Raw genomic sequence first — 25,244 nt, forward strand, 5'->3', positions numbered from 1 at the left:
CCACCTGAAAGTAAAACTCTGTTTGAAATCCTCAAGCAGGAGGAAACTAATTCCAAGAAGTACTTGTATTTGGTGATAAGAAGTGAGTGGATTAGCTGTTTCGTAAAATAGTGTAATTCTAGGAACTGTTTACTTGGTCAGGTTATGAGGGTGAAATATTAGATATCAGATTTCATTAAAGACTTGAAATCTTTAAAAGAAAGCTTAATGTGCTGTGCTTTAATGTAAAATATCATGGAAATTGATAACACGCTTGTTCTAGTCAAAGCATTAATTAATGTTTTGCAGAGTGCTTTTGAAGGCAAGTGCTAAGACTGATCAAAACATTGTATAATGACTCCAGTGTACTGTAACAGCTTACTTGTGTACCTTTGCCTGGGCATGGTCAAACCAAAGCCTTCTGTATTCTCTTCTCAGTAATTACTACATTTGTAACTACTACTACTAAAGATTTCCTATGGGTTGTAGTATAGTTTGTTCTGTGTCTAGCCTGAAACAAAGCTTATCTAGACAAGCTTTTTTCTCTTTGAAATCTTTCTCTACTGTGGATTTGCTTTTTGATAATTTTGGAGTTACAGGTGGTTTCTGGCCATTTTCCGTTGTCTGTGAATTTGCCCATCCTACATCAGTTTTGTTCAGATGGGTGACTATGGAAGGGATCAAGCAGAAAATTGTCTAAATGAGTAGACATTTCTTTTGTATGAGTTATTATTGAGTTTCTGAAGGTAAAACACACCTTTGAGGGAGAATGTCCTCCTGTGCAGACCCCCATTATGTCCAGTTCAAAATATTATGCCTAGATTTGTTTTTTTGACCCAGCCTGCTTAAAACAACTAGAATACTTTCATAGCCAGAGTTAAGAACCAAGTTTCAAAGTGTTTGCATCGTAAAAATCTGGGAGAGAAGATGCATGGTTGGAAGTGGCTGCTCAATTAGACCTTGTATGTTTGTTATGTTGACAATAATAACTCTTCACATCTCTGTCAAATAATGCATCCACTTGCTGTTTCCCCTCACCCATTTGCTGTGTGTACCTAGTATTTACCGCTTTTCCTACCTTTCCACCTGTGAACCCTTTTCCTCATCACTTTGCATTGTGTGTTCATTCCATTTTACAGATCATCCCACATCATCCCATTCTGCTGTATCTGTTTCCCACTCTGCTTTTCTTGATGATGAAGAATTTAGTGACTTTATACAAGGGCCTGTTGAAATCCCCAAACTGGTGCCTCAACCCACCTCTCAGCCTTTTCAGCCTTTCCATTCTGCTACTGAGGCTGGGCAGCTGCTTTCAGAAAAGGCTGTGGTCCAACCTCTCCCTCCAGCCCAGACTCCAGTATTATCCATCCTGCATGGTACAACTGGGCAGGTTCCTTTTTTTCCTACCTCTGCATCTTCACCCAATATCCATAAAACAGGTAACTCTAAAGTATCTTTTTTTTTTACATGTCACCTTCTGTCATAGAGCTACGCAGAGTCTTTACTTATTTTGTTGGGGTTTTTTTCAGTCTGGATGAAAGAAGCAATGTATAGGCAATTAAGTAAAAACCTGCTGATCCATGTGAAAAGGTGATTAAGTCCCCTTCTTCCTTCCCTTAGAACTGCACTGTAGAAGCAAGTCACATGTGGATCCAAAGATTGCTAAATATGCTTATGACTGATCTTAAGTGAATAGTCTTGTGTGCTAGCATCTTCGTAAGTCTGTGTAGTATTAAAAGATACAATTGAGATGATGGTATAAAAAAATAACTGTTGTGCTAATGTGGAGCACTTGTGCGCTTCCTCTCTTGGAGGCTAAATGGATGTTGGTGAGATTAACGTGAAAAATTTTGCAGATTTAAGAAGATGTTGGACACTTCTGCAACTGTTGCCTAGATGATTATGCAACAGTAATCCTAATAACAGAAAATAGTTTCACGTATTCCTTCTCCTACTTGTTGCTTTTTGTTTGAATTTGTTGTCTATGCGTGGTAAGTAAAGGGCAGAATGAGGCTGCAGAAGTGTTTGAACAGGGTGGTGCTGTTGGTCTGAGCTGGGACGGGTGGATACTCGTCTTGAAAACTCATCAGTGGTACCAAGAATACTTTTCGTTTGAAAGTGTGGAATTGCGATCTGGGTGGTTAAGAACAAAATATAAATAATTCCTCCTGCTGTTTATTCAGGCTCTTCCTTGGAGGAGAAAGTCTTAGATAATGGCTCAAATGAATCTGAACAAGAGCAAACCAAACTTAAAACATCTGAAGTTGGGCATAAAGCCTCAGCTGCAAGCCAAGTTCGTCCCAGTCTAACCGTCAATGACTGGGATGTTGTAGGTGGACATGAAAGTGGTTCCACTGCTGCAGAGGGGCACAAGGCTTCAGAACAAAACATAGCAGTTGAAGAGTGTGGTGAGCAAATAAAACGTTTGACAGAATTTAAATCTAATAAGATGCTGCTTGAATGCTAACACTCTGTGCACTAATTCTGAGGCCAATCCTGCATAATTTTGCTCTGAATGCCTGCTTGAATAATGTCAGTGCCTCCTGCTCCTTGCTAAAAGTATAACAACTATGATTTTGCTCTGAACTTTCTCCACATGAGTTTACTGCTGTAATCACTTTTAACATGTTAGTTTAATCAGGTCTGCTGTTGTAAAATATTCTATCCTTTTTCTTGGGGGAAAAAAAGATGTGCTTTCTAAAGATGATTTTTTTTTTTTAATCATTTAAGGAAACTTTTATTACTAAAGATGGTCAATGTCAGAGTGGGTTTTCATCTTTTAACTTGAGGGGATAAAATCTTGTTAGATTAAAACCCTTAGCTAGTTAATACTTGTTTCCCAGACAATTTGCCACTCATATGCGTTATGTCTAAAACTATCTGTGCTTTAAGGATCAAAATTTCAAGAGCTGGGCTAGATGGAAACTTTAAGAAAGCTTTAGTTCCAGTTTGGATTTTATTAAAGCTGATTATTGACTGTTTGGTTTTGTTTTATTCCAGTCACAATAGATGCAAGATCTCTGGTGCACTGTGATTAGTGCTCTGATGCGGTACTCAAGGGTTATGTGAAATGTGGGCTTCACTGTAGTCAAGTATGATAAAAATACCTGTAGTCCTTTGTGTAATATTACTGGGGGGCGAGAGGAGACGGAGAAGGAGACAAAGCTCTTGGTCTGTAGATAACTGAATTGGGCACTTCCTCAAGCAGTTACTTCTTTCCTAGAAGTACCGTAACTTTTTATCGATAAAGTCGTGTGTTCCTCTTCTCAGTCATTGGATGTGTGGCTTTCAAGATTTTCTTATCCAGTACATTTAAAAAAACATTATTGGATGAAATTAAATGGTCTGAATGGGCATTTTTAATAAGCGGAGGGGCTTTGTAATACACAGTAAGTTGCTAAAAGTAGCTTAACTTTAAAAAATATGCAGCATGAAATAGGAGCTGTTCATTTATTCATAGTTCAGCCAATTGCATTGTTCATTTGGTATAAATTCAACGCAATCTGATGCCTGATTTTTTAAAAAAAAGGGGGGGGGGCATGTAGAGCAAGGCAGGAAAGTACCTTTGTTTAAGAGTGTGAGACAGAGTGAGTTTAAATACAGCCTGCAGATGAAGGTGGTTTTGGAAGTGGTTATGTAGAGCAACGGTAGTTAAGAATAGTTCCAAATGTTGTTAAGGGTGCTTTGAAGGATGAGCTTGGTGAGGAACAGAGTTTATTAGTTAAGTGATAATGCTGAAAAATGGCAGACTCTTAGTCACCTGGATATTATCAAAGTTTTGAGTAAGGCTTTCCTATCTATCAACTAAATATGGCTGAGAATGCCTTTTCACTTTTCTTATTTGGTTTTTAAGGGGCTGAATTTTATCGGAGAGGTTCAAGGGTGAGAAGCAGGAATTGGTAGGATGCAGAAGCGTAGGGAAGGGTGGTTAAAGCTGAAGAATAACGGGACTGGAGAAAGTAGCAAATTTATTGTATTTGGCTGGTGAAGTGGAAGGAATTGCTTATATTAAAATATGCTTGGAGTTGTGGGATGATTAGGAGCTAGACTGCAGTCAGGAGAGGATCCGTGTGGAAGATGAGGAGATGCAAGGGTGCTGGGAAAGACAAGGAAATCTGAAATTATTCTCATTTTTGTCAGAGTTATATCCAAGATGAGCATAAAATCTGCTCAGGGAGACAAGACAGGAATTAAAACCGTGAGACTATGGGGAAGTGCCCACAGAGTAGAGAAGGAAATAACCAGTTCGCAGGGAGTAAAGTGTGGCAGAGCATGTTATGAAGGCCTGTAGCAGTGAAGGCGGCTATGATGTCTTCTGCGTCTGAAGACTAGGAGCAATGAGGCAATGGATATGTTTTTGTGAACATGAGGTAAGATCTTGCTGAGATTCAGTCTAATAGGTTGTTTATGGATTTCCCTGATAAAGGTGTTCTGGTGGAACATTGTGGTTCTTATGATAGGTATGAATTTATTTATTCCACAAGTAGCCCAAATAGCATATAGTTGATGGGAAGATGAAATGTGATATGGCACAGAACTGCTGCTATGAAATTTTAAGAGGCAGTGAGACTTAGGCTTCTGTACAACTTGAAATTAAGGAGGAGTCAAACGAGGAGCTTCTTATTTCATTATGTATATAACTATGTTCTTGCTGTTACTGCCAAATCGTTCTAGTTATTACGTTGAAATACATATTCCTGCAGTTGCTGTTTTTCCTCTGAGCACAGTGATTCCTTATCTGAAATCTTTGCCTGAAATGCTAAACAATACTGACCAACTATGATCTAGTCTCTAAGATCTTTACGCTCTGAATCTGTATATCCTAATACCACCGTCTGTCTTTTTCTTACTGAATGGAATATGTTTAGGAGTTGGAGTATTTCCTTCACAAGACCCAATTCAGCAAATGATGCCTCCTTGGATTTACAATGATAGCTTGGTCCCAGGTAAGGAAGGAAGTGGGCAATGTAAGGTGTGAACGTACGTGTTGCCATTTATTGATCAAAGCATTATTCTTCAGGCATCAAGTGAATTCTGTATCTTTGATACGTTACATATTTATGGTGGCTTTATCTGCATTTGAAGAAATATGGGTTTTATTCAAGCATATTAAATGTTTAATCTAGTATTTGTTATGACAGCAGATTATGCTAGTAGAGGTTGCATTGCTGATAATATTGCTTTCATGGGTAGGCTGGTTTTTGGCATGCCTTGTAATTAAGCAGGCTCATTTCTTAAGGCTATTTATCTTTTATATGCAAATAACACAGTAAATTGAAAATGAAATGCTGTAGTAAATATTGATTACACTGAGGTTTAAATTCATAAAGCTGGTTATAACCATCTTTTTTAATGGATTATCCTGCAATTTCATTAAAGAAACATGTTTTGAAATGGAGCACTAAGTGTATTTTATATAAAGTATTTCTTTGCTTGTGTTAAACTTGTCTGTAAATACCATCCAATAATGCATTTATACCATCCAGTAATGCATTTAGATGAAACATGATGATACAATACAATGCCAGAATGCTGTTGCCTTTCCTTACACTTCGAGTGTTACTAATTTGATATAAAGTTGTTTGAGACAAAATAGAAAAGCAATCTTAAATTCACTTGAAAACAGCAGTTGTCACTGTCTAATACTGACTCCCTCATAACAGAGTTGTATAAGAAAATTTTAGAAACCACATTGACTCCTACTGGAATAGATACAGCTAAACTCTATCCCATACTGATGTCGTCTGGACTGCCCAGAGAGACCCTTGGACAGATCTGGGCTTTAGCCAACCGTACTACCCCTGGGAAGCTCACAAAAGAAGAGCTCTACGCTGTCCTGGCTATGATAGCAGTAACTCAGGTATGACTAACGCTGTGGAGATCAGCACAAAAAGGCAGTTCACTTAACTGATCTGGCACAGGTCATGTGTTAGCACAAGTGGCTGGTATACCACACCTATAGTAAAATACTGCTACCGTTGAAGTCCAGAGGAGAAACTCCTCTTGTAACTTCAGTGAGATTATAATTTCATTCTCTGCCCTTACGTTTCAGTTACTCCTTTCTTTAGTGTCAGTTCAAGGTAGTTCTTGGATATACCTACCAAATACATATATACATGTGTATGTATTTGTAGTATAAAATACTGTCTGTTTTTCTTCTGTTGTGTGCACATCTGTTCTCAAACTACATGGTTCCTGTATCCCTTAGTCTGCGAATAGCTAGACTTGCTACCTCTCTCCTGAGCCAGTGGAGTGTTAATTCTAGGCTTCTGTTCTTTGTCAGCGTAGTGTCAACTCATAGCAGTTTATTTCCAAATACCAGCCCTGTACGAAAAGTAAAGTGAGAATATCTTGAGCAACAAAGATCGAAGCTGAGGTACCTTGTGGGAGTGGTGTGTAGGAAAGATGATGTAGCACACACAAGGTTCATCATAGCTTTGCTTGCCAGTTCTTCCTAGATTGGTTTACTAAAAGCCAAACAAGGATGCTGTCAAATGCCTCTGCCCGCCCAGACAGGTATCGTTACCCTCTGTGTGACTCCAGCAGTCAGGGTATTGAATACGATTCATTTATACAGGCTCTTGATAGCACGTTTTCATTTGGAAGGCTTACTTGAAGCTTGACTGGTACCCTGCTCTTTCATGACTTCAGTAATACAAGCTAGAAGCTGGAATTGAGAATGCAGTATGCCTTTTTGTTGATGTGCACGTGTTGTCTTTGCTTTCTGCCTTTGCAGAGGGGAATACCTGCAGTGAGTCCTGATGTGCTAAACCAGTTTCCAGCTGCCCCCGTGCCTACTTTAACTGGCTTCCCCATGCCGCTGCCTGCCACCGTGAGCCAGCAGCCGCTGCTGCCTGCCGTGCCGCCGGGCTCCATGGCCCTGAGCATCGGGCCAGCCGGGATGGGAATGAGCATCTCAGCACCGGCGGGCGGAGCTGCAGCACAGCCCTCCGGAGGATTCCTCCCGCCCTACCCGCCGAGTCAGGTTAGCTTGCCCTTGCTGCGTGGCAAACCTCTCTTCTCCTGGCCGGGGAATTGGCCTGACTCTTCCAGAGCTATGTAGTCACAACAGGCTTTAAGTAAATGGCAAAAAGTGGAGCTGAAATCTGGCATGTGACGTCCAAAAACATGAAGTCTTACCACTAAGGATGTTCTTTTATTTTTTCCGTTTCTTTCTGGTGGCATTAGAAGAGGTACAAAAGTGCTTTCCGTTACGAACTAACTGCATTGAAAGAGGATTTTAGTTGTAGTTAGAATTTTGTAATGCACATAAAGTGGAATTTTAGGTTAAACTACACAGCAGACTCTGTTAGCTGGTAAAGTAAGTCAGAGTTTTCAAGAGAAGCTGAGAACTATGAAAACCTTTGACTTACAACAGTGTAAATCATGTGGGTGACAAATTTTGCTGTTTGCAAATATAGTTCATCCTTCTTTGGAAAACATTTCTTCTGATGCTTTTGCTGTGTGTATTGATTTTAAATTATTGATTGATTTAAATTATTCATAGTTGTCCTGTATTAAAAGATTACATGGCTATGATCAATAATACATTAATGTAAAAGGAGTAGAGTTCCTTAGTCACCTGTTCTTCATGCATCCTACTTGCAATCCTGTACATCTTGTGTGTATTTTGATTTGGGTGAAGTGCAGGCAAAGTGGAAACACTCACCATGCTAACTTTGCATGCTAATGTTGAAAGGTTTTTTCTTCCTTTTGCCTTTTTTTTTTTTTCCCCTCTTAAGTCAGTCACGCTACTCTGAACCGCTTTCATGCTATATGACAACTTGAAAAGACAACAGCATAGCAATTCACATGTTGTTTGTAATTCAGGTAGTCAAACCAGAAGATGATGACTTCCAGGAGTTTCAAGATGCTTCAAAGTCTGGCTCACTAGATGACTCTTTCACTGATTTCCAAGGGGATGTAGCTGGCTCCTCCAAGGCAGCCAGTTCACAGCACCGGAGCAGGTAGCAGGTCTTTGATTTCCACGCCTTCAGTATTTTAGAACTCTCTTGAGAAATGAAATGTTTTCCTCTTTTGTGGGTAGCTTTCTAGCCTGTAATTTTCTTCTGTCACCTGACTTCTACTCTGGCAGTTTCTTTTGAAGGTTGTTACAACTACAATTAGGCTTTCTGAATCAAAAATGACATTTGATGTGCCATAGGTGGTTGGCCGTTCTTTAGCATTCTAAATTCTTACCTCATCATGCTGAGGTAAATCGTATTTACAAGGCATGGGAATAGGTTTTCAAGTGTTTATAGTACTGCACAGGCAATTGAAAGTTACTTCATACTGTGCATTCAGGTGAAAATCTTACATGAAGCTATTCAGAAAGAATACACTGGGACAGAGGAGATCTGCATCTAGTGCTGTGTGCTTCCGTTAAAAGTATGACCCCATATTTGTTGGAGTTGATAGAAACCATTAGCTGACACCAAGGTCTTTCTTCAGGCCCTGAATATGGGCCCTAAAATTCATGCAAAGAGCACGACATTGTATTCTTAAATGACTGAGAACTCTAGTGCACAGGGTTTTTGTTGTTTCTGCTGTTTCTCTGGACAGTACTTAAACTTCCGATAACTGACTATAAATCTCATTTGAAATCTCATTCAGACTTGAGCAATCTTGGCTTTTCATTTGGGAGACTGCCAAAATGTAATTCCGGGTCAGGCAAATTTTGTATAACAAAATAAGTAAGCATGTTTACTCCCTTTGAGAGTTTACAATTAATCTTTCAAAGTCCTGTGATGACAAAATTTCAGTGTTGTTTCCTTTTACCGCACGTGGCAAACTTTTATGTACCTCCCAGGTGTCTAATTGTAGACATAAAAGTTTTCTGTGTATTGAACTGGCTGTTCTTAGTTGCAGATAGAACTAGGGTTTTCTAGGTAAGCAGTGATTACCAGTTGCTTCCTCCACAGTGACGTCAAATGGCGATACTAAACCAAATTGTTCTGTTACACCATGCCTAAAGGCATTCTATGTAAGAAATTTAATTTTGCTGATGTCAATCAATGCCACATGCATCTGAAGATGCCCTATTTTAAGTACACCTTAATTTGTGTTAGACGTCATTTTGCAATTAAGGCTATTCTGTTACTGAAGGTTTTAACAGAAACATTGTTTGTGAATTCCACAATGGGAAGTAGGGGATCATAAAAAAAAAAAAATTATCTTTCTTTTTCACTGCAGCAATTCTCTTTATTCAGTTGTAAAAGCGTTCGGTTTTGAGCAGAATGTTACAATGAGCTATAATCTAATTGCTTATGGAGCTTTATTTAAAAAAACCCCATCTGTAGAGTACAGATGATTAACCATTGCATTTGCCAAGATTGCATATCTAACAGCCTGTTTTGCAGTGATGTGAAATTTAATTATATTACCATAAGCTATATTTTTTTTGACATTGCACTGTCTGTCTGCAAGCATCACACCGTCATTAGCACGTGTGTGTAAGTGCTAGGTTTGTATGTTGCTTGTAGGCTGCTGATAAGGAGATTTAAATGGCTCTGGAAAGATTCTTGCTTCAGGCCAAAGAACGCCATAAAAATTCATTCACTATTTCAGTGTGCATAGTATTGAATGACATAAACTAGAGGTAAAATGCATCATTCGTATGTAAAGGAAGTTGTTCTGTAGAGCTGCCAAGGTCTGATAAGGGGGCTTGTGCGGAGGGCAAGCAAAGCTCTCGCAGAATGTCTTCTAAATCTTACAGCAGTTGCTAACATGGTGATAGGTTATTATGGCACTTTTACTGTATAGAGTGTGTTTACGTGCAAAAAGATTCGCTTGTGTAACTGTGGGCTAATCCTTATTTTGCTGATTAGATAGCTACCTAAACTCCCTGATGTGCACCGACAGAAATTCAAAGTTATCACTTCCTTCCTTTTGAACAGTGGTTCCACTTTATTCTCTTAATTTTGCAATATGTAATGAAATATAATCAGAAGTAGATAAGCTAAAAGTGTGGAGCTGGCAAAATCTCATGCAGTTTTAACTCTTTACTATATCTAGTTTTATCAGGGAGAATTGTCCTTAACGCTGCCCTGGGCAAAGTGATAAACTGAACAGCAGTGATTCCTGGGGTATGTCTGCGTGCTTATTGTCTCCTGGGCTAAGTCGTCCTGTGGTGTAAAGTTGTGGAGTGTTTTGTTCATGTTTTAGTACTAATTAAAATCAAGAAGGATGAAAATTGACTTCTTGCCTAAAGAAATATGATTAGGTGAGATAAAATGAGAATTCACCCATCAGTTACCCGGCTGTCTGTTTACATGCTCTTATTCTTAAAAGATATTGAGGTAGTTTACATCAGGTTCTTGATAAAGAACTCTTTAGGGTTCAAGCTTAGGTTTAGTGATCCAAATTGTGTAGTCATAGTAAGAAGCTCCTTTAAATAAAACCTGGAAATGTAGTTTCTTATGGATAAATTAAGGAACTTTTGCTTTTATCTCTTTTGTTTTTAGTGTTCCTTCTTTACTAATGCCACTCCCAGGTAATAAGACAATCTCATCAACTGATAAGTATGCTGTGTTTAAAGGAATCGCAGCTGAGAAGCCTTCTGAAAGTACAGCTACTTTTGGAGGTAAAGGGAAAATACACAACTGCTATGAGCAATTTATGGCAATATTTCATATATCTTGGTTTTTGCATTGATAAAATGCTAATATTTTAAAATCAGAGCAATTATGGCAATATAAAATTTATTATATGAATTCCTACTATCTTTATGCAAATGTATTCATTTTCTCATATTCACCAGATTGTGGAGACAAGTATAGTGCTTTCCGTGAATTAGAACAACCATCAGAGAGCAAATACTTAGGTAAGCAGTATGGTTTTTGGTGCTGTTTTAACATGTTTTCATGTTTATTATTTTTGAGCTGCAGAATTTCCATTGCTAGAATTCTAGAATTGTAGTGCTTCCACTCCTCTAAACAACTTAGCAGGAAGTATCCTGAAAAAATAGTGCAATATGCTATTGGAACAATCTCCAAATTGTATTTCTAGACAGTTGGCATCTCTTTTGGATGCTTCTGAGTTTTATTTTATAATAAGAATATGGCTGGAATTTGTTCATTTTAACTAAGGAGTCACGTATGCTTAGAAGACAGAATAAGACGCTTCTGGACAAAATTGCAACTTTTTTCATTATTAGGGCAGAGTTTAAACTTTTCGTGGTCTCTGGTGCCCTAAGAATAAATCTGATCACTTATTTTGAAATTTGTGTTTAACTGGTTTTGATTGGGAAAAGTAAAACCTAGATGGCACCTGAGGTGCAACATCTCTGTAACTACAAAAGCAGAGTCTCCCTAAGCCTTTTCCAGAACCATCTATATCTAACTCATTTATGCAATATAAGTGATAATCTCATCTTTTTAATCAGATGGAGGAAAAATGTTCGTATATTGTTGGCAGACAGATCAGAAGATAAACATACTACTAACTTAACCTGACTTCCTCCGAGTTATGTTATACCCAGCATTTTGTTTCATTATTAGAAGACAACTTCAGATTCTAGAATAAAACTACTTGCCTGAATTTACTCCTTATTTTTTCAAAGATGGAATTCTTTTTTTCAGACACTGATTTTCCGAAACTCCTGTAATGTTTTGTGATGTTTTCATGCTCAGTATCTCTTCAGGATTAAATACCTGCAATGAAATGAAATAACATTTTATCTCTTTCTGTACATGTTCGAAAATATAGAAAATTACTATATTTGCCTGCTCTCCGGGTCTGACCACTCTTAACCCTTTCACCAGCTTACATTTCTAATGGAAAAGTTTTCAATTCATCAGTAAGTTTAGTTTGCTGTGATGTTTTTAGTTTTGATCCATGGATAGCAATTTCACGAATATTTGTATTGTTGCTGGCCAAGTTACTTGATTTGGAGGGGAGGGAGAATGGAATAATGTCAGGTATAATCGTGGTTCTGTACTATCATTATAAAGAGTATTCTTGTAAATCTTGGTTAAACTAATTTAAAGTATGACACTGGTAGCTTCAGAGTTAAATGTTAATAGTGGACTTCTAAAATAGAACAAAATCTGTTTATTGGACACTTGCCTTAAAGTATGCATCAAAACTTTAAAATTACAAGTAATCTAAGTATGTATACGCTGGTGAATGGGTTAAACAACTCAACATTTTTCATGTTCAGAAAAAATTGCTTTATGAAAAAATAATTGTGTATGAACAGGAAGAAACTTACAAAATTAGTACACCAAAATATTTAATGTAAATTCAATGAAAACCTTGTTACCTAATGTTTAATCACATTTAAATTATAATCCTTACATAGTACTATCTTACATTCAGTATGCAGTTGAACTAGAGATCTGCACATCTTCTTAATTATGCTGACTTTCATGTGAAAGTCTATCTCCAAGCTTCCTAGTAAAACTGTAATCAGTCCTAGCAGAAGCTAGAAGACGCCCCAGTTACTACATTTACTGAAGTTCAGGTCACTTAACCCTTTTGTATGTTTAGGTGAACCTGACGGGAGGAAAACATGATAGTTTAAAACGAGAGCTTTAAGATGCTCTAAAACACCACATTAGGATCACTGCCTTGCATTCTTTTCTGTTTGGTGCTTTGTCTCTTCCACCCGTTGTGTTCCCCATTATGCCCAGTTGGATAGGCTTGTTGGCTGGCTGCCTTCCTTCAAGTGAAATTCTTTGGAGAGTACCTTCAGCCACCGGGCAAGTCCAGTTGGTCTCTACTACGTCCCCTTTCAGCTTAGCAGCAGGGTTGCTTTTGTCTCAACCCGCTGCTGACGCCCCATGTATAAACCGTATTTAGGAAATATTTTGAAGGGAGGGAGGGGGAGAACAGCTTCTGTAAGAAGGCAAATACTGTATTGGTATAATTGAAATTCAAGATTACATCCATTGCTTGGCAAATATCTAAAGTATGAGGTGGGAAAAAGAACTTAGGTAGAAGCTGAATGAGACAGCACCTTTTGAATCTATCGGTCATGGTTTGTTTTGATATTAACTCAGTATAAAGGGAATTTAAGGCCATTTGACTTTGAGGCCATTTGAAAAACTTTATTGTTTGCTGGAATGGATATTAGTGAATATTAGAATTGCTGACCTTGAAACTTGTGTGGTTTGTAGAAGTTGAGTTTGCAGTTCTATGTGCATCCTGAGGTCTTAATTTAAATAGTTTGCATAAAAACTTCTGACATTGCATGAAATAATTTGCTTGCTTGCATGGTGTGAGTATGACGTATTTGTTGTCACTGCAGTGTCTTAATATTGTTTTTTTGTTGTTTTTATTCTCAGGAGATAACCTTGCAGAATTCAAGCCTGCAGGAACCGATGATGGTTTCACAGATTTTAAAACCGCTGACAGTATCTCACCATTAGAGCCACCTACAAAAGACAAAACTTTCCCTACGTCCTTCCCTTCTCTGCCTGTTCAGTCAAAACAGCAAACACAAGCAAAGACCTCTTTGAATCTAGCAGACTTGGATCTCTTTTCCTCTACTGGAGAAAACAAGCAGCCGTCCTTTCCACCTGCATTTAATACATCAAAATCGGGCTCCTTTCCTCCACCACCCCTTCCATCCACCACTGCCCAACCAACACCCAGCAAAAGTTCAAGCTTAGCTGATGACTTTGGAGAGTTCAACCTTTTTGGGGAATTTTCTAATTGTGCATCAGCCAGTGGACAAGATGACTTTGCAGATTTTATGGCTTTCAACAGTAGCAGTGGATTTTCTGAACAAAAAACAGATGACAAATGCAATGCACTTAAGCTAGAGGCCGGTCTTGTTCCTCAGTCTGGCGCATCTGCCAGCACGGTGAAGAGTGGGCAGAGTTCTGCCACCGCTGCTACGCCCACCAAATATGATATCTTCAAACAGCTTTCTCTGGAAGGCTCTGGAGCAGGCTTTGAGGAGGCGAAAGACAACGCGCTTTCCTCAGTGAAGAGCGATGATGATTTTGCTGACTTTCACTCTAACAAGTTTTCGTCCACGTGCAACAGCGTGGATAAGTCCCTGGTGGACAAAGTCGCAGCTTTCAAGCAGGCCAAAGAAGATTCTGCTTCGGTGAAGTCTCTGGATCTCCCTTCTATTGGTGGCAGCAGTGTCGGCAAGGAGGATTCTGAAGACGCGTTGTCTGTTCAGTTTGACATGAAACTGGCTGATGTGGGAGGAGATCTTAAGCATGTCATGTCTGATAGCTCTTTGGATTTGCCAACAGTTAGTGGCCAGCATCCACCCGCAGCAGGTGAGGAACTGGTTAGATTGCTCTGGTAACATAGGTGATGGAGATTTCGGTGTTCTTCTGTGTGCTAAATTACAGTATTATGCACTAGTCTTTCAGTAGTGAAAGACTTCTAAATCTGTGCCCCCGCTAGCCAACAGCCCCTTAGCAGGGCAGTGTTTATTTTGTTTGTCTTAGAAGACTATAAATAGATTGAACAGTTTGAACTCCATGCCAGTTTATTTTTGAGATTTGCCAACATCATATTACTGGTACCTGCTAGCTATTGTCACATAAGGGATTCAAGTGGAAAATTTTCTAATGCAAACAATGTCACTCCATTTATATTGGCAAGATGAATGGCAGAGTGTCTCACTTTAATCTCTTGGTTTCAACAAAGCGTTTGGCTTGGGGACTTAACCCGCTCTGCGCTTCTAAAAGGGTAGGCAGACCACTAATTTGTGCTGTTAATGAGAAGCTGTCTAATCAACAGTGCTAGTATATTCCCGTTACAGTGGGGCTTAATCTGTGTAGCCAGTGTTTTGCAGGACTGCAAGTAGAAGTATTGCATACACTTCTTAGAGTTAAAACCCTCGTGGGAATAATTGTGCTAAGGGTCTGTAAATGCTAGTCTCATGAGTGGTAACTCTTGGACCTAAATTTAAAACCATGGGACTTCTACTTTATCCTTATCGGGCTTTCACCTTCTTTAATTTCCCTTTATGAAAGTACTCCTGAGAGTGAATTGACCATCTCCGATCTGATCGCATATCATAAAACAAATTTCCCAAGTGTCCTGCTTTTTCTTTTCATATGTACATAGGAAGATAAGATGTAGTTAAATGTTCTGTGGCCTTCAATAATACGGGAACCATTACTGTGTTCTAGCGACAAGTATTATGCAGTCAAAGGCTTTTCTGAACAGGGGGGAGCATATAAACTGTAAATGTAAAAGCTGTTACTGCAAGAATTGGTTATTTCCATATGAAATATTTCTTCCGTTTTTGCAGATATGGGTAGAGAAAATATACAGTACTGTAATTTTGCATTATATGATATTTTTAAGTAGGGGAGAGAATTAAGTTGGCAACTTTGACATGGAAGATACTCTATAACAGGGTACAAAATATCAGGAATAATTTATTAGCAAAGACATTTAATTTTCATATTACTGCTTGGTAAAATTCCAAGTTGAGCGAGCTGTCAAAAACATAGCACCTACAGTGTATTCTTGAATGTTTACTTTGGTTTTGAAAGCACTTTTTCCTAATATTTTTCTAGCCTCTTTTGGTGGTAGTTTGACTTATGTAGTTCTTCTACAGGATGTGAGCTTTTGCCACAGAAATCAGTGATTAATAATTGCCATTTGTGGCAGGAAAGACTTTTTTGGTTTGTTTAAAGGGGTTAGCCGATCATGTGCTTGTTGCTAAACTTTTGAACTCTGAAGTATTAATTAGAAGCTATTTTTATTAAACTTAAACTAGTCTGTATTCTCCTATGGTGCCAAGCTAGATGTTTTTCCACAGGGAGTTTTACTCCATTTAACTCTGTTCGGATTTCGTAGCGGAGCGTGCTCTGGATGATCCGTTACGAATACTTCTGTGCTCATGTGTTCCTTTATGTGTGTTTGATGCATTTCAAGCTATGAACTGCTGATGTTCAAGTCCTTTTTTTCAGTTTACATAAGGTTAAAAAGCAAATTTTTTTTTTTCCCCTCTTAATTTTCTTCGATCTGTAAATCTAATGTCAAAAAGGGACAGTATCCCTTTGTCATCCTCACTGCTGAGAAATGGGAGACCAGGCACGGGGAACAGTATGTTTGCAAGCACCGTGTAGCATCTCCAGTGAAACAGCAGTGGGACAGAGGTGCTGATAAATGATTTGACTTTTCTGATATATCCTCTGGCTATTGAGATTTCACATTGCATAGCTTCCAGGTATGGGCAGGTAGGTTACTTACGCTGGGAATTAGAAAGAAATCGTTGAGTTGCTTCCCATACGACAGCCTGTGGTCTCTGAGGGAAGAAAGGTTTTCAGTTTTGCTCTCTTCCAAAGGGGATACTGTCTCTTTAAACTTTGCTATAATTCTTTGTGTGGAAGGTAGATTATACTAATGTTGCCTGATTTCTCTTGGATTTACTTCGTGTAACCCTTTGAGCACGGGCTGCATGCTGTTAGTTTCAACCAGGCTGCTTATTTTAAACCAAATTTACATTTCACTCCAAGATGAAAGCATTTTAATTAGCACCAAGTCATGTTGTATGAACCTAATTTGTTCTGCATCCTGCCGACTGTTGCAGCGGGAGCGTACCCTCACCCGGGTATTCTCAAAGGGTTATCCATTTGCTGCACTTACAAATCTGTAAAGTACCTTTTTCTTTGGCATTATTGGAAATCTCTGTATATTTTAATCCACTTCAGGTTTTTTGCTGCTTTTCTAATGTCTAATTTCAACTAAACATTTCCTGTGTGAATGTGCCTTCTCAGATCTGCTTTGGTATCTCTCTCCTGCAAGTATTGACCTGCATGCTTTATTCTGATAACGCCCTTACGAGCTCCTATGTATCACTATCTTTTGTGACCTGTAAGTCCTGCTGTGTTAATAAATACTCTCTTGGCATATTTTGAAAATGTGGGGATGCGTGTGATTTGTTGCAAACCAGCAATGTATTTTTTTTCTCCTGAAAAATACAAAGTTTAAAGTTATAGTATCCCCTTAAGCTGGCGGGTGCCTTTCTCTTGCAGAGCAGCGTGTGGGTGAGCTTCCTTCTCCTCTTCCAACACTTTGACCTCGCTCCCTGTGCGCTTCTGAAACTTTACCTATCAGGCTAAATACTATTTTTCAAAAGAGCCGTTTTTGAGAGGGATTGAATAGAGGAAACGTGTGGATGGCAGGGTTGTTTCTGTGAGTTGATTTTGAGGGTACGGTGGTAGTTCAGACTCAAGACAAATACTGTTTTCTCTACCCCGTTGTCGTCTCCGCTGGATTTTCCTGCTGCCGGCCGAGGTCATGATGTGCCTTTGTGAAGGGGACCAACTGGAAAATGTGTTGCTATCTAGGCCTTTATGAGTAGGAGCCCATTAAACCGTGTTCTGGTATTTATTTAGCTAATCTAGAGTGAGTTAATCGATGCCCTAAAGTAAAGGGCCCTGCTTCCTTTTTCTGTTTGGGAACTCCTGGCTTACTAAATATTGAAGCTTTCAAACACGAATGAGAGCTGCAAATTTGTGTCACGTAATTACCTCACTTTGAATTCTTCTAAATCCTGGGCCACTAACAGTTTGGAATTAACGTCAAATTAGCAGACAAGGTAAAAAGCTAAAAATAATTGAGATGTGGAATAAAGTTAGAGTGTTACACCAGCACAAACTGAGTAGTTCCTTGCCACAAGAACAAAAACCAGACCAGAAACCAGAATATGTTTTGTTTTTTTTTTTTCTTCTTTACACCAATCTTGAGTGACTTTAAGAGGAAAAACAACTAAAACAACACCCCCCTCTCATTCTGGAGAGACAGTAGGTTATGCCTAGCCCTAAAGCTTTTTAAACTTGAGGCTTGAACATAAACCTGAGAGACTTAATTCTGCAGGGCTTGTGCTATTAGTATTTGTTCAGTTAATCATACCTGGAGGAGGGAGAGTAATGTTCATGACTCTCTACTTTATTACATTTTTGTCCAGACTTGACAGTCAAATTCACTCACTTGCTCTCATTTAATGCAATTCTGCAAATAGAAGAACTTAACGCTTACTTATCCTGCGAAGGCCTCTAACAACGGAGGGCGTGTACATGTTTTCTGAACGCCTTCCAAGAGGAGCCGAAGCCCTCGGCTTCTGCAGGACTGAGCTGAGCCCTCTCTGCTTCCAGTGCAAGCTCAGGAGGTCTTCATTCTGCTGTGAAACGTGACTTGTCATGATAATTAAAAAATAATGAGCAACTTCTTTAATTCCCCAAGGTTTGAAGGCTTTTCTCTCCTTTTTCCTTCATTTTAATTTATCTTACAGTCAGCATTCTTGATGGTTTCCACCTTAGCAGGGCTAGGTACTGCCATCTTCAGCGAAAGGAGAGTGGAGTAACTCCTTTGTCACTGACACTGTTCCAGAATTCACCAGCTGAGAAACGGGCTCTGGATTTTTCTGACCGCTGATAGGCATGACACAGATAGCCGTATGTACAAGCCTCTGTATTCTTCCAGTTTCACCTTTTTTGGGTGAAGCCCCACTGGAAGTGATGAGGAGGTGGTGCCTGTCCCTGTCCAGTCTCTGGACTTCTTGCTCAGGCTGCTGGTGATGTTCCCAGGGTAGCAGCTCTGGTTTTGGGGCGCTGATGCTGCTCCACTAGGAACAGAACTAGCTACCACCTGCATCACCCTTCCAACCAAAAAGTGACACGAGGTACATTTATCCATCAGAATTGAATCTAAACTGAAATGTAAGAACTTGAAAGTCTCCTATGTTGGTTAAAATCACTAAGTATATTACAATCTTCTGAACTGTCTTTTTCAGTTTTCTTTAGAATATCACCAATGCTGCCAAGGGCTTTCCTTAAATGATTAAACTGTTGACATCGAATGCTCCAGCTTGTAAATTGCCTCCAGCCATTACTTAATCCTTGTTAGCCGAAATAAATTGTTATAGTTGGCTCAAATGAAGGATGTCAAGTTTTTCTGTAGATGAGATAACACTGGGAAACGGTGTTTTAACTGTATTTCATCTTCTGTCAGTGTTCTGCTGTACCTTCCTTGGCAGCTATTGCTTTGCCTTTCTCCGGCAGCTGCGTGGCTGGTTTGTATAGCTGTAGCTGTCCCCAGGTGATGATCAGGCAGGTTGGACTATGGTTTTGGTAGCTCAAAATGGAGGGAAAGTAAATGGTAAATATTTAAAACCTTTTGCTTTGGAGGAAATACAAAATGGGTTTGGTTTCTAAAGCTTTCGGAAACTTACTGCGCACCAGCATGACACTGTGAAGATCACCGTTTCCATTCTTGGTACACTAGAAAATATTTGTAAGGAAAAAAAAGCGTGGTTACGTGATGTTTGAATGGATCTGACTTTGATTTTTACAGACACGCACGCACCCTTCCCACCCTGCCCCCATCTAGAAGCGATTTGAGAATCGATAGCCAGTGTATTTAATCTGGGGTGTGCTCGTGGTCGCACCAGTGCGAAGCTGACGGTGCCAACGGCATGTGGCTTTCACTCTGTTGGGAGTAAGAGCTTTTGGATTTTTATAACAAAACTAAACTCAAATCTCGTGTCATTTCTGAAAGGCACCACGGAATTGCTATTGAGATTACTACGGAATACTGTTTTGCGGTGAAAATAGCTCACTGAAATCTATTGATGTATCTCTTGAGGTGGGATTATAGGATTCCTAACACATGATCAGTTCAAGATTTGCCCTGCTTCAACAGGGAATGTGCTGTATGCTCTCCAAAAAATGGTACCTAGGAAATCACTTTTAACCTTACAAAACCAGGTTGCGTATCCCCCAAACAAAGCATTTTCGTAGTTTTGAATGGATTTAGGTTTTGCCCATTTTTTTGGATAAAATTTGATGCTTCTCATCAGTTCAGATTCTGTTCGTAGTAAAAGTCTCTTCCAGGAGGAAATGGCGGTAGCTGCAAGAGCATCTGTCTTTGCCAAGTGTGATGCTTAGTTAGAAGTAATTCATTTTTTTCCACTTAATCATCTCCTGCTTTGCAAAAAATATTACAGATACACATGCATCTTAAATTTTGAATTGCCGTACCAGCAAAATGAAGCTTTTATTACATCAGAGGTTAGAACTGCAGCATTGTAACTGGAGCTTTTTTATTCATTACACGTATCTGTGGTCTTTAAGAAAAAGGCTGTTGGTGGAGCAGTTCTTAACACTGCTTAATAAAACAATTTCTTTGCCAATAATAAAGATACCCACATCACGAAGGGTTCTCTGGGGTCAACCAAGAAGCGCTTTTCACATGTAAACTGCTTCTTCGCTTATTAGACTGGCGGCAAGTTGCTCTGCTACCTGTCAGGGGGAAAAAGCTCCTCTCTTCATTATGCAGCAAATGTGCTCAGAGCTCAGATAAGCCTTTAGTTTTGCCACAGCTAGACAAAGGTTATGATTTTACTACCTCTATTCAAAAGCATCTAACCTGTGGAGAATGATTCTATGAAAGACAGTGCATGGCACAGCAAAATGTTGGGGTTTTTGCACTAGAATAAAAATTCTTATAAAAGCCGGTTTGCCTTGGATTATGGACAGTTACGCATACATTCTTATTTTTCATACTTTTCAATAAACTGTTTTGGGACTGCTGTAGCTGTAACCACTTTGTCTCTGAACACCGTATTTTTCCTGTAGTATAGTACTTTTAGGAAAGCTTATTCACCAGAGTACTCCTATCCAAATAAATAAAATGTGTAGAATTGAACTATTACATTTCATCTCGGTTTTTACACCTATGCAGGTGGGTTTCATGTCCGCATGAATTCACGCAGAGAATCTTGAATCTTAGTTTGTGAATAATTAATATATTGTTCTGCCTTCCTTGCCATGACCTATTGATTGTGGGCGAAGCATGGGGAGTTCAGGATTCCCACCGAAGCCTGCTGCTGATCTTGCCTGGTCCTGAGCCAGGATCAGATCAGGAGGAGGACACTGACCTGGTCCTTCAGGATGTGTTTTCACACTCTTAGCAGTTATCAAAGAAATCATTCACAATAGACTGTGCAGGTCTTCACAGTAGGATCATCACTTTCTTTTCATTTCCTGGTGAACACCGAAACAATAGCAGTGCTTAAATCTTTGCTGGGTTTTGGAGTCAACACAATTTAGAGGGGAAAAAAAAAAAAAAAAGAGGTTGCCTAGTACACTGTGGTATTTTCAAGATCCCAGGATTAATTACAGTTGGCTAACATTTTGTAGGTTATTCTGGCGCTCTCTTTAATGCTAGCGAAGCTTTCATTTAGCTTCTTTAAACAAAACCGTATGTTTGAGAGCACAAGGTGTGGTTTCTTGTGATAAATTACTGATGCTTTGCAAGTCAGCTCCTTTTCACCTCGGAGCCTTCTTTCTATTCAGTTTTGCCATAAGGAGGTGATTTCATCTCTTGCCTCTTTACCCTTCCGTAAACTGCTTGCTCTACAAGTTTAGTATTCGAACGGCACTTTGAAACCTCGCTGTACACACGCGGGGTGCTAACGATCGCGACCGAGGCGCTGCCATGTGCGAGCGTGGCAGCGGCAGGAAGACTATCCCTTCGGAGGATCCGGTAGCTGCCGCGCCGCACCCGCCCGGTGCCACGGGCCTCTCCGCTTGCTTGTAGCGACCATTAAACTCCATCGTTAAACTGGATATTTGTTGGACTTTTTAATTAGCTATGTATGTGGGTCATGCCTGGAAAGCAGCCTAAAGCCTAGCGTGCTCTCCCCTTCCGGTAAAATGAATAAATGAAGGCAGAAATGTTTTGTTAAAATGGCTTAATCGTCAGGCTGGTGTGGCCAGACGGAATAAAGAGGGCAGCTGGAAAGTCGGCTTGTTCTCAGCCCGGCTGTATTAAACCAAGCTGCTGCGTGCCAGCCAGTTAAGACCATAATGTTTGTCAGAAGAGCCTCAGTTAAAATGACGCTAAGCGAGTATATTTTCTGCGTTGGGTTTGCTTTACCTCGAGACCGTTTGACCCTAGGCACTGAGCAGCGGCTGAATGTCTAATCCGAGCTGACAATTGTTAGTGCTGGAAAACAAATGTCAAATGTAGTACAGTAGGGCGCTGCTTTTTTTTTTTTTTTTTTAATGCTTTAATGAAAAGTACCCAGCCCCTGGCTGACTGTGCCTTCGCTGTGGATCAATCTCAGTCTAAACGTGAAAGATCGGTTGAGTGAGTAGCGGACGGAGCCCAGCAGACCCTGGTCACTGTGCAGGCTCCTTTGCTGGCGCTCGTGTAAGCTGTAAGGCTGTATCTCACACCCGCGAGAAGAACCTATTGGCCCATATAATTGCCAGGTGAGTATAAATGTTTGGAGCTTTCTGCAAAATGATTGGATTTTCTCTATACCGAGCTGAATAAATAGTCTGTAAAAGCTAAAACACGATCGTCGCGATATTCGTGTCATTCCTGGACCCTGTAAGTTTGGAGTCGGCTGTGCGGCTCTGCAGGAACTGTGATAAGCTTAAACAGGATTTCTATTTTTTAACAATTCTTGCAGCACCTTTTTATACATTATCTGTATCAAAGGATAAAAATTAAAGTGTATTAATACTTTATTGGAGGGAACAGAAAAGTTAGCCCGTCTCCTGTGTGGTTGGTTTTGATTAGATGAAATAATGCGATAAGATGTTTGAGTTGCTAATGTTTACATTTTGATCGTAGATTCTGCAGCCAACATCAGAAAACCGAACTGGTGATCTGTGCAGTCTGTACTGCCTAGAAACATTTATTTTCTTCAGTGTGTCTTCACCACCCGAAGTGGGGTGGTGACTTCCAGCTTAAAATATGAGACAATATTCAAGGGCCAAGGCTTACATTTACTGAATGGAGAAATTTTTGTATTAAATGCTTAGGTATTTTTCAGATTATTTTTGTGCAAGCTCTAGTTTAAGCCTCACTGAAACAACAGTGCGCTGTGTGTGTTCTTGCAGTTCTTTAAGATTCTTAGCAAGTTGCTACTGTTTTTATACAGTGCAGAGAGATTATTAACATTTGAACTTCAGCTTCTAATTGTAGGGGTTTGTTTTTCTCAGATGTAGATGACTTAAAATGTGCCCCATTTGGAAGCTGTAACAGTGGGTCTGCAGTCAGCAGCCTGGCAAGCTATGACTGGTCTGACAAAGACGACATTCATCAGGGCAAGAAGTTCTCCTCCTTTGTCCAGTCTGCAGGAAGTGGATCCTCCGCGGCTACTTCTGTTCTTCAGAAGAAGGAGACCTTGTTTGGCAGTTCAGAAAACATTACCATGACAACAGTTTCCAAAGTGACAACCTTTTCCAGTGAGGATGCTTTACAGGATGTTTCCTTTGCAGCCTTTGCAAACTTTAAAGACTCTGGACCAATATCCAGCGGTCCAAATGACGATGACATCAGAGACTTTGGTGATTTTGCAAGACCTTCATCAGAAGCGCAGGACGCAGCAGCAGCTGACGCAAACCAGGAGGCAGATTTCCTTGCTAGTGGTATCTCTTCTGAACTGCGAAGAGAGTCCACAGATGACTTTGGAGAATTCCAAAGTGAAAAGCCAAAAATCAGCAAGTTTGACTTCTTGGTGGCAACTTCCCAAGGCAAGGTGAAATCTAGTGAAGAAATGATCAAGAGTGAACTGGCTACTTTTGACCTGTCTGTTCAAGGTAAGACCGCTGAGGGTGGAGGAAGCCCATAATGCGGGTGCTTATCAAAGGCTAATTTTTCTAACCAAATTATAAATTAGCCAATTGGGATTGTTCCAAAGGCTACTGGAAACAAGCTGAATCTTCTCATTGATTTCTGTGGCGTTTGGAGCAGGTCTCTTTCTAGAAGAAAAGAATTTTTGTGCCAAAAAATTGTAAGAGTTGTGGAACTGGGCAAATTTGCACCAGTCACTGAGTAAATAGAAGGCTTTGTTCTTCTGGAGTAGCGGTGCATCCCTTGCTTCCACTTTATTCATTTTAAATAGTCCATGCCTTTCTGAGTAAAAGACTACCTTCTTTATATCCTAATTTTTTAGGGTCTCATAAAAGGAGCTTAAGCCTAGGTGACCGAGAAATAAGTCACTCTTCACCTTTACCAGTTTTGGAACAGCCATTTAGAGATCGTTCAAATACTCTAAGCGAGAAGCCTGCTTTGCCTGTCATCAGAGACAAATACAAAGACTTGACTGGGGAAGTTGAGGTAAGGAATTATCTGTAATACAAGTAAATTGGCAATGACTTTCATCAGTGCACTATCAAGGGTGTTCTGTATCCCAGCTCTTTGGGACTATTGAGCTATTTGAATTTAGGACATGATTCTAAGACGGCATCTGGGTAACGTTAGATGTTTTGACTGGAAACTGCTCATAGAAGAGGTTTCTTCTTTCCTGTCTTTAAAATCTTACGAAGTGGGGAAAAAAATGCCGTTGTCTGAAAGTCAGAACCACTTGACCTTGCAGTCTAAGCTTGCAACTGGAAATTAATTACGACTTAAATCTCATCCCAGCTCTGGCACTGAGACCATTGGCTTTGGGAAATGGCTTAACTTTTTTGGCTGTGTCATTTCTCCTGGTCATCTTGAGAATAGGTGGTAAAAGGATTCAGGTGAAATTCTGCTAATCCCCATTTCTATAACAGCAGACCTGTAACAAGTGTGTTGGGAGTAGGTATGTGCAATGCAAGCTTTTTACCCATTCATATATGTCCTTCCTTTTGAGACTAATTCCAACTCCCAGAAATCAAATTTTAGAGTTCAGGAGCAAAGAGAATATTTAAAGAATAGGGGGGAAATTAGGAATAGGTATGTTAAAAGTTTACATAGCTAATTTGCAAATAGTCTGTTAAGATACCTGTCTACTGTACCTCTGTTGTGATAGGAGAAAGGGAAATGTGTGTAGGAACAAGATTCAGACTGTCCTTTTCTTTCAAATAGGAAAGTGAGAGGTATGCATATGAATGGCAAAGGTGCTTGGAGAGTGCCCTGCAAGTAAGTGTATAGTCTCCTCCAAAACCTTTTCCTCCTTCCCGTAGGTACCACCTCATTCAGTGCTGAAGACCGTGCAGGCATAGAAAGGGTGGGAATCAGCCCAATTTTTAAACCAAAAGCTGTCACGCAGCAGAATCGTTCCCTCCTCAGTCAGAGATCCTATACTAATCTCCCCGTCACTTGCGATTAGCTTGGGTTTTGCCTACATTTTCAAGTTAATGAGTTAATTTGGTGTGCGTGTGTTTGGATGCCCAGTAAGGCATGGTGTTGGGGGCTTGACACCAGCACCTGGCTCTTCAGTGCTTTTTGAGAGATGGGCTTGTTGAACGTGCTGTGTGGAGGGGCCGTTAATTTCCTGGGAATGGGTGTCAGATATTTCACAGCCAGATTACTTTTCCTTAAAATTTCTTCTTTGCATT

At 39.8% G+C, this 25,244-nt stretch overlaps 1 protein-coding gene across 5 annotated transcripts in view; it reads left to right on the forward strand.

The window, feature by feature from the left end:
* The window catches only part of SYNRG (synergin gamma), a gene marked incomplete at both ends in the record, with an annotated part of 39,988 nt that overhangs the window by 9,330 nt on the left and 5,414 nt on the right, over positions 1–25,244 (forward strand). For 2 of the 5 annotated variants that reach the window (XM_082008562.1, XM_082008563.1), the window contains 10 exons: positions 4,848–4,925; positions 5,643–5,839; positions 6,716–6,964; positions 7,810–7,946; positions 10,443–10,561; positions 10,739–10,801; positions 13,266–14,216; positions 22,920–23,519; positions 23,876–24,039; positions 24,772–24,825. In XM_082008562.1, the coding sequence (XP_081864688.1) occupies positions 4,848–4,925; positions 5,643–5,839; positions 6,716–6,964; positions 7,810–7,946; positions 10,443–10,561; positions 10,739–10,801; positions 13,266–14,216; positions 22,920–23,519; positions 23,876–24,039; positions 24,772–24,825 (2,612 nt within the window). Of the gene's footprint in view, positions 1–1,118; positions 1,419–2,162; positions 2,388–4,847; positions 4,926–5,642; positions 5,840–6,715; positions 6,965–7,809; positions 7,947–10,442; positions 10,562–10,738; positions 10,802–13,265; positions 14,217–22,919; positions 23,520–23,875; positions 24,040–24,771; positions 24,826–25,244 lie in introns of all 5 variants that reach the window. The other 3 variants (XM_082008561.1, XM_082008564.1, XM_082008565.1) reach the window with 3 other exon arrangements.

The sequence above is a fragment of the Phaethon aethereus genome, assembly GCF_964289735.1.
Source record: "Phaethon aethereus genome assembly, chromosome: 19".
In the NCBI taxonomy this organism is placed as follows: Eukaryota; Metazoa; Chordata; class Aves; order Phaethontiformes; family Phaethontidae; genus Phaethon; species Phaethon aethereus.